Source organism: Lygodium microphyllum, chromosome 7, assembly GCF_053477565.2.
Source record: "Lygodium microphyllum isolate KBCC chromosome 7, Lygodium_microphyllum_v1.1.10, whole genome shotgun sequence".
Lineage (NCBI taxonomy): Eukaryota > Viridiplantae > Streptophyta > Polypodiopsida > Schizaeales > Lygodiaceae > Lygodium > Lygodium microphyllum.
This window is the reverse complement of record NC_141141.1, coordinates 59,811,826-59,820,912: the sequence shown is the minus strand read 5'-3', so window position 1 is coordinate 59,820,912 and position 9,087 is coordinate 59,811,826. Positions and strand designations below refer to the sequence as shown.

Here is a 9,087-nt window from a genome sequence, read left to right as displayed (position 1 = left end):
CCGTTTTTAAAGAGTTTTTTCTAATGTTATCCAATTGACTTGAAGGGTATCATGCGGGCTTGGTAGCTGATATGCCAAGTTTGATTTTTGGCTAAGAGATAATAAAGATGGCTTGTAAATCGTAAAATAAGAGATAGTATAGGAGATTTTAACGTTTCCTAAAAGGCTAAAAAGGAGGGGGGGGGGAGACAAAAAGGAAAGCTTTTGACCGACTTTATAACCAAACCAAAAAGGAGAGCAAAACTTAAACGTTTATCTGTATGATATAAAACGGGAATAGACGTCTTGACTGTCAAACCCTAGCAGGGGAGGCCGGTTCACGCTTCGACGAAAGGAAGCTCATCGCGATCTCTCGAGGTACATACAGGCCCTGTGTATTTCTCTCCGTGTGTTTCTTCGTGCACCAGTGGGGCAGATTTGAATCTCCTAACAGACCTTAATTTCGGTCCTGTCTCCTTCGTGGACGTCTGATCGGAGTAGGTGCTTTCAGCTTGCGTTTTTTCCTGATCGACACACGCCCTTCATAGTCAAGTATCTTACATTGTGTTTGTGTATAGAGTCGTTACTCGTAGTCAGATCATTGCGTGATCATAGATCTTTTAGCCTTCGTTAGGTTTTCCTTACGCGCAGTGTTTGGTTTTCTTTTCTTTCCATAGGATTGCAAGTGCTGTGCTGCTTTTCAGTGTTATATTATGTGGTATTATCTGCGGTATTTTCTTGATTATGTGATTTTGCTGTTACATTTCCTGTTCTAGTAGTATTCTGTGTGCAGGCGAGTTCTGTTATATAGCTGAAACCACTCATGTATGTAGATAGATGTAGGGTGTTTTGTTACTTCAAGTGCTAGTTTTTGGAGTCCTGACATTGATTGCTGGTCCTCTTCAATATTACTGATCTGTTTATGTGGGCCATCAGTCTCCAGATAAAATAAAAATGCCACGATATGATGAACGATCTGGTCCTACTCGACTGTATGTTGGGCATCTTTCCTCACGGACTCGCAGCAGAGATTTAGAAGATATGTTTGGGAAATATGGCAGGTATGATTGTCAGCTATGTTCTGCAATGATTTGAATTGTTTGTTCTTCTGTTCTGAGTGTTAAAGCTTCCCCATGGTCCCCATGGGGGCATCTTCTGGTCAGCATATAGTTTTATCTTAAATTTCTGAGGGACCTTAGTTTATCCTCCTAAGGGGTCTTTGCTCTTAAGTAGTGTTCTGCACGTAGTTGCATCTCTGAGATGCTAGAAGTCTGTCAGTGTCCTTCATCCATTTCCAGGTCAGACCTTGCCAAGAGGGATGGGAGTGCAGAACTGTAAGCGTATCAACAAAAGGATGCAGTATGTTTTTGAATAGGTCCCGTGTTAACTTTAGCGATGTTGTTGAAGGTTTGGTGGGTTTTTGCCCAGCCTGGAGGTAACTATGAGAGGGTGGCCATGATGGAGGCCTCACTTCCACGGGTTAAGGGGGACCTTCTAGTCAATGCTTCTTTTGTATGTCGATTCGTACGTTGGTGGATTGGCGAGGGTGGAATGGAAAATGGTGTTTGCTTCATCTGATGCGCGATATCTGGTGACCTTCTTGACATGGTGCACTGGTGTTTTTCTCCACCTTGACGCAGAGTTCGAGATGTGGATTTGAAGCACGATTTTGCCTTTGTTGTAAGTATATTTCCCTTATTTACAATGTCTTTTCTACTCTATAACTTTTGGTGCTATTATATAGTGCAAAGCCTCTCATTTATAAGGTGATTTGAGGCTGTCCGAAAGCTGTGTTCTGCAGGACTTTAGTAGTGCTAGAGATGCAGATGATGCCCGCCACTATTTGAACGGGCGAACAATTGATGGCAGTCGAATTGTGGTGGAGTTTGCTAGACGGGTACCGGGCTGCTTCACTCATTTGCCCTTTTAAAAGTCTTTGACAGTTTTGCATTTGTCTGCAATAGTTTCTGGCGACATTTGTAGTGTTTTTTTCCACATTTATGTTAGTAGGTGCAGGCCTGCAGTCTTATTTTGTGTGGTTTTATAGGGGCCAAGGGGTGCAAGTGGTTCCCGAGAATATTTGGGCAGAGGTCCACCTCCAGGAACAGGCCGATGCTACAACTGTGGGAATGATGGACACTGGGCACGAGATTGTAAAGCTGGAGACTGGAAGAATAAATGCTATCGCTGTGGAGAACGAGGCCATATAGAGAGAAACTGTCGAAGTAGCCCAAGGTCTGAATATGGATTATCTGAAAACAACCAAAACCACCCCTCCCACCTGTGCCGTAACATCCTGTGGGTACCTCTACATTTTGTTGCTGGTCTCATGAACCATACTTTTTTGTAGGCACCATAGAAGTCGATCGAGGTCGCACTCGAGATCTCCATCAGCCGCACGGAGAAGAACTCGGAGCCGAAGCTCCAGCCGAGGCCGCAGCTACAGGTGCAATGTCCTACACTGATTTCCAAGATGTGAAAGATGTCTTCTTGGACAGTACTGATTTCCAATCACTGCTGAGACAGGCAGCTAAATATCTCCATGGTTTTCAATGTCCCACAGTCGATCGCCCAGAAGAGAAGCTGCCACTACAGTAGCGGATCGTCGGCCTCAAAGCATGAGTCGGAGTCGGAGTCAGAGTCGATCACGGTCTCCTCCTGAGAAAGAAGTAAGAAGCCAAACTCCGAGCCCTGCACGTAATGGACAGAACTCTGTTGGCAGTCCCCGGCAGGATGCTAGCCGCAGTGTCAGTCGAAGCCCTCCACGTGATGATGAAGAGAATCATCAGGTAACCTCTCCAGTTAGAGATGAGCGAAGTCCAAGTCAGTGATGGGACTTAGCAAAGAATGGAACAAGGCAGGTGTTTAACTGCTGTATGCGTTTTTTTCGGCCTGCTGTACTGTTTCATGCTCCTGGTCACTGGTAATGTGGTTCTCGTTCTGCCTAGTTGGCAAGATCTGCAACAAAAAATTCTAACTACATCCAAAGTATTCTGAGGCTCCATCTGGCCGATAGGCGCATGGGTGGTTTTGTAGGATGCTGTATGCTTTGTATTTGTAGCACAAATCTCAAACACTTGAAAAGGTAAAGGGTTTCAATACACAAATCCAATGCCACAAGATTTGGTGTCAGGTTTAGTTTTATTTGGTATCTTAGTTTTATTTTTCGGAATCTTTCATTGCAGTGACTGTTGATAAGCTACTTGCATAGCACTCGGAAGGTCACTTTGCTCTGATGCTATGGGAATTTGAATTACTCTGAGGTTAAGCACTTAATGATTGATGAGTGGTTGTGGTTTCTATGTCTGGTTTTTTTGAGTCTCAGTTATTTGGATTGTCTTTGCAAATTTACTGGAGGTTTCACTATTTCAAGCTATTTGGCATGGATGCGTGAAAGATTGAGAGTGAAATTTGTGGGAAGCATGATTGGGGGATCTTTGCATAAATTTCTACCAAGATTGTTCAACTTCTGTGTCTGGATCGACTGATTAGCAAGTTTTTGCTGATCTTAATTGGTTGAATTCTGAGTTTTTATAGATGACATAACAAGTTTCCACTCATCTTAAAATTGTGAGTTTCAATACTAGGATGAAGTGGACAGGGATGTTAGTCTACTGCCCATAAGTTTCAAAGGGAAATAAATGAGAGCCACTACTGTTATGATTTGCGAACAGGATTAGGGGCAATGATGATCAAGTTGATGGGATTTTGGGCAGAAAAATACAAAGTCTTCTGACATATGTGATGGAAGTCTTCGCATAAGCCGTGAGGAGTGATTGGTAAACAATGACTACTGATGGTAGACCCTGCCTGGTCCAATAGTCCATTGAAGGAATGCTTGTTCTTTCAACTTATGGGAATTTAAAATGCTCTGATGAAGTTGAGCACTTCATGCTTGACGAGTGGTTGTGGTTTGTGTGTCTGGTTTTGAGTCTCAGTTATTTGGATTACCTTTGCAAATTTACTGGAGGTTTCATTATTTCAAGCTTTTTGGCATGGATGCTTGAAAGATGGAGAGTGAAGGTTGTGTGGAGTATGTTCGAGGGATCTTTGCATAAATTCTTTGCATAAATTTCTACCAAGATTGTTCAACTTCTGTGTCTTGATCAACTGATTATCAAGTTATTGCTGATCTCAATTGGTAGAATTCTGAGTTTGTATAGATGACATAGCAAAGTTTCCACTCATCTTAAAATTGTAAGTTTCAATACTGGGATGAAGTGGACAAGGACGTTTGTCTACTGCCCATAAGTTTCAAAGGGAAATAAATGAGAGACAATACTGCTATATGATTTACAAACAGGATTAGAGGCTATGATGATCAAGTTGATGGGACATTAGACAGAATGATACAAAGTCTTTCAACTGATGGTAAACATTGACAACTGATGGTAAACAATGGCAGCTCAGAACTCTGGAGGTTTGTTGTTTGTAGTGTAAGCATGCTTGAAGGGGCTCATTGCTACTCCCAAGAGTTTTGGATGTCAAGAGATAGGAACATGGAAGGAAATGGATTGTAAGGCTAAGGTGATAAAAATATATGGAATGTGAGGCTAAGATGGTTATAAAGAATCAGATAACCTACATACTGATGATGTCTTCTTAATCTTGACTCCATGTCATCTTGAGCTGGAAGATGGCCAACTTAAATGGCTGTTCAAGGATAGATTTAGTTATAAAGAATCAGATAACCCGTATTCTGATGATGTCTTCCTAATCTCGACTCCATGTCATCTCAAGCTGGAAGATGGCGGCTTTTCAAAGATAGGTTTAGCTACTCACACTTAGTTTGACCTAATTGTCGAAGAGTAGTATACAGGTATGCCAATGGTGTGGAAACAAGTGCTTGTATTAGTCTACCATCTGTGCGTTGTGCTTCTTGTGACCAACTATGATCTTTAGCTTCTCCATTGGAGCCCATTGAGGTGGGAGTTGATCTACCTGTACACCCAAAAAATAATGGCTTGATGAGCTCTAGGTCTCCAATGCAAAAGGTAATGGTGGAGACATTTGACCCTTGCAATTGGCAATGTGATTTGTTTGCGAATGAAATGAGTCACGTGAACACGTAGAGAGAGAAGATATGTAGAGATGTGAGAGGAGAGAATATATACACCCAAAGACTAGATCATGTTGATCACAATCTACATATATATATAGAGACTTAGTCTAGATAGGGTGAGCTACATATAGTTACAACACCCCCACTTAAACAAAGGTATTTAGTTCTAGATGAAAAAAACCTTTGGGAAGCACAAGGGAAAAACTCTAGCTCCTATTTACAAATGTACAAACATGATCAAGGATTATTGTGTATGTAAAGTGAATCCTTACATGTGTGAAATTGAAGATGTATGTACAAAGATGACTAGGGAGGTTTGAGGTGTATGTGTATATGTGAAGTGTATGGTGCTTACGAGGAGTATGTACAATGGCATTACAATGTGTGTGTGTGTGTGTGACTTAGTCTAGATAGGGTAAGCTAGATATAGCTCCAACACCCCATTTAAACAAAGGTCTTTAGTTGTAGATGAAAAAAACCCTTGGGGAGCACAAGGGAAAACCTCAAGCTCCTATTTACAAATGTACAAACATGATCAAGGAATATAGAGTGCATGTAAAGTGAATCCTTGCGTGTGTGAAATTGAATATGTATGTACAAAGATAACTAGGAGCTTTGAGGTGTATGTGCATATGTGAAGTGTATGGTACTTACGAGGAGTATGTATAATGTCATAATAGATCAATTCCCAAAGATTGAAGTTGAGTTAACTCCGAAGTTTTGAGTGCAATGGAGTGAAGCGTGCTTCTGAGTTCTTTGGTGAATGTATTTGCAATTATTTGATCACTTGGACAATATTCAATCATGATCGTGCCTTTCTTTATCTTATATTGAACATAATGATAATGCATTGCAATATGTTTAGACTTGTCATGTTGAACATAGTCTTTAGCAAGACTAATACCACTTTGGTTATCACATTGAAGTGGTGTGTTGGAGAGAGGATGGCCATTATCTGATAGAACTTGTTGAAGCCATATTAAAGCTGGAGCCACTAAAGATGTAGCTACATATTCAGTCTCTGTAGTGGAAACAACACAACATTGTTTTTTTCTAGTCTAAACAAGACAACAATTGATAAAGAAACAATTTCAATTTGAACAATGCATAGATAAGTGAGAGCTTGCCCAATTTGCATCTGTATAATCCAAAAGTTGAAGTGAATGTAGAGAATCAAAGTTTTGTTGGGGTTGATAAACCAACCCAAAATCTTTAGTACCTTTCAAATACTCCAAAACTTATTTAGCTGCAGTCCAATGTTTAAGGCATGGAAAACTAAGATGTCCAAGAAAATTTGCAGCAAAAAGAACGTCAGGGCAAGAATTTAAGCCAACAAATTGAAGACATCCAACAAGATTAGCATAAGGTTGATGTAATGCTAATTGTCCATCATTCTGTAGAAAGTGAGTTTTTGGTAGAGCTGACCAGACAAAGAGTACTAGCAGGATGTGTAAAGAATCCAAACCAAACTTCTGAATAATATCTTTAATGAACTTGGTTTGACGCAGTAATAAAACACCCTTTTCTCAATAGCGTTAGATTGGAGCGTGTATCTCCATGATCAACCATGTCAATTGCAGAAGATAAAACCTTCTTTACTTGTTGAAGGAAGTTGAGATTGTTAGAAACAAGTATGGTATCATCCACATATTGAGCAAGAATAACAAAACTATCATTGCATCGCTTGACATATAAGTTAGGATCTGAAGAATAAGAGATAAAACCTTGTTTTGTAAGGAAGAGATTAATCTTTTAATACCAAGCTTGTGAAGATTGTTGGAGACCATAGAATGCTTGATGAAGTTAGCAAGCAAGATTTTCCTTATGTTTGACTACAAAACCCTCTAGTTGCTCCATGAATATCTCTTCCTTTAAATTGCCATTAATAAAAGCAACTCTCACATCCATTTGGTGAACTTCCAAATCAAACTCAAAAATAAAAATTAACGACTCAAATATTGGTAATAGGAGCAACAGATGAGAGTTTCTTGATAATCAACTATTGCAATTTGTGAGAAACCTTTGGCAACTAGCCTTGCTTTGAATTTGTCAAATGTTTTATTTACTTTTTGTCTTAGTCTTATAAACCCACTTGCATTTAATAACAATATGTCCAAGTGGTAACTTAGTTAGAACCCATGTATCTTTAGGGAGAAGAGATTCATACTCAACTTCCATGGCGTCCTACATTGTTCCTTTTGTGGGGATGACATGGCATCACTATAGGAGACAGGGTTTTTACAAATATTGAGAGCATTCTCAAGAATATCAGCATCATGAACATGACACGTATCATACTCATTATCAATTGGAAGATCAACATAAAGATCAACACCAAGGTCATCATCAGCAGTAAGAGGTGCATGTTGTGATCTTGATTTGAAGAGTCAATATTATCCCATGAAGGAGGTTCATCGTCATATAGAAAAGGAAAAGAAGTGAGTAATGACTTTGTATCATCAATGCTCTCTAGTGACCATGTCCGCCCAGCATCCTCTTGAGACTGTGTGCTGCCCATAAGTTGCTCATTGAAAATAGCATCACGACTAATGATTACCTTCATGGAAGATGGATCATAAAACTTATATTCCTTAGAAAAAGTTGAACATCCAATGAAAATAACTTTCAAACCGGGAGGATCAAGTTTTCTGTGAGTCTCTTTGGGTATATCAATATAAGTAATACACCCAAAAGTTCGAAAATATGAAATAAGCGTTTCACATGTCTAAGTAATAATCGATATTTTACCAGAAGGAGTAGTTGTAGGAAGATGATTTTGCACAAATACTGTTGTTTAAGAATGCTGCAGTCCAGAAACATTGAGATAAGCTAGCATGAATGAATATACATCGTATGGCATTGAGAATAGTTCTGTTTTTACGTTCAACAATATCATTCTATTGAGGAGAGTAGGAAACCGTATATTCATGATGAAATGTATTCTCCACCATTATCACTGCGAAGTTTCTTGATGCAACGACCAATATGAAGTTTTGCAGCTTTTTGATATTGCTTAAAAGATAATAAAGCTTCCGATTTGTGTCGCAAGAGAAAAACAATGGTGTATCAATGAGTTGTGGTGGAAATGGAAAAGGGTTTGCGAAAATGCTTTCCAAGTGCACAATATTCACAAATATCCATATGAGGACGAGCTTTGAATTCCATACCTTGAACAAGGTCATGCCGATAAAGATCGACAAGCTTAGAAAAATTAGAGTGAACAAAGCGATGATGCCATATTTTGTTGTTAGGATCGCCAGTTGTAACAACATTTGTTATATCTTCATTTAAAGATAACTAAAAAAGATTACTCTTTCGAGGAGATCTACAAGTCTTGTAATTGAAAGAAGATTCCTTTGTAAATCTAGGACATGTAAAACTTCACGCAGAATTCTTGTTGAAGAAAGAGTACCAAGATATAAATCACCTATACCTTTGACTTGACACGTCGTGTCATTAGCAAGATAAACCAATTTCTTAACATGAATAAAATGATAATTATGTAACCATTGGGACTGATATGTCATGTTTCCCGTAGCACCAGAATCAATAATAAAAAAAGATCCATTACAAATATGAAGTATCCTTTCCGGAGAGATAGAATAACTCACACAATTTGGTTCTTTAGTAGTGTCATCATGTGTAGCAGTATATGCTGTATTACGATCTGAATTAAAACGCCTCTTGAAACATAGAGGGGTTGGATGATCACTCTTTTTGTAATATTCACAAGGAGAATAATCTCTGGATAAACATGGTTGTTTATTTGTAATGCCATGTTCTTCATCATATTGTTTAGCAATCATTTGTAGTGTGACAATTTCTATTACAATACGAACAATGTTTGTGTTAGGAAACTTGAGATGAGAGAAGTTACCATCACGATGACTCCTATGTGTAGAGCATGGAAAGGGACACCTTTGAGCAAGTAAAGCTTAGTCGATTGTTCTGACTGTGTGTCCTCTTGTGAGATCATAATTGTTTCTTGATTTGTGTATCATCGTTCGTGTTGTTGTGAATATTTAATTAAAGATATACAAGCTTGA

The 9,087-nt window shown here is 39.1% G+C and overlaps 1 protein-coding gene across 1 annotated transcript; it reads left to right on the top strand.

The window, feature by feature from the left end:
- The first annotated feature begins 204 nt into the window (after nt 1-204).
- LOC148033496 (uncharacterized) lies at nt 205-3,099 on the top strand. The gene is made up of 7 exons (XM_087681437.1): nt 205-357; nt 916-1,040; nt 1,620-1,659; nt 1,781-1,876; nt 2,027-2,214; nt 2,330-2,425; nt 2,543-3,099. The coding sequence occupies exons 2-7, from the start codon at nt 934-936 to the stop codon at nt 2,808-2,810; spliced, it is 795 nt and encodes a 264-aa protein (XP_087537563.1). The 5' UTR covers nt 205-357; nt 916-933; the 3' UTR covers nt 2,811-3,099.
- Nucleotides 3,100-9,087: the final 5,988 nt, after the last annotated feature.

Excerpts from the sequence above, each read along its gene's own strand:
- LOC148033496 (XM_087681437.1), top strand. The coding sequence starts at position 934 with ATGCCACGATATGATGAACGATCTGGTCCTACTCGACTGTATGTTGGG. Across the intron at positions 1,877-2,026 it reads TGGTGGAGTTTGCTAGACGG|GGGCCAAGGGGTGCAAGTGG; the intron begins GTACCGGGCTGC and ends GTGGTTTTATAG. Across the intron at positions 2,215-2,329 it reads AACTGTCGAAGTAGCCCAAG|GCACCATAGAAGTCGATCGA; the intron begins GTCTGAATATGG and ends ACTTTTTTGTAG.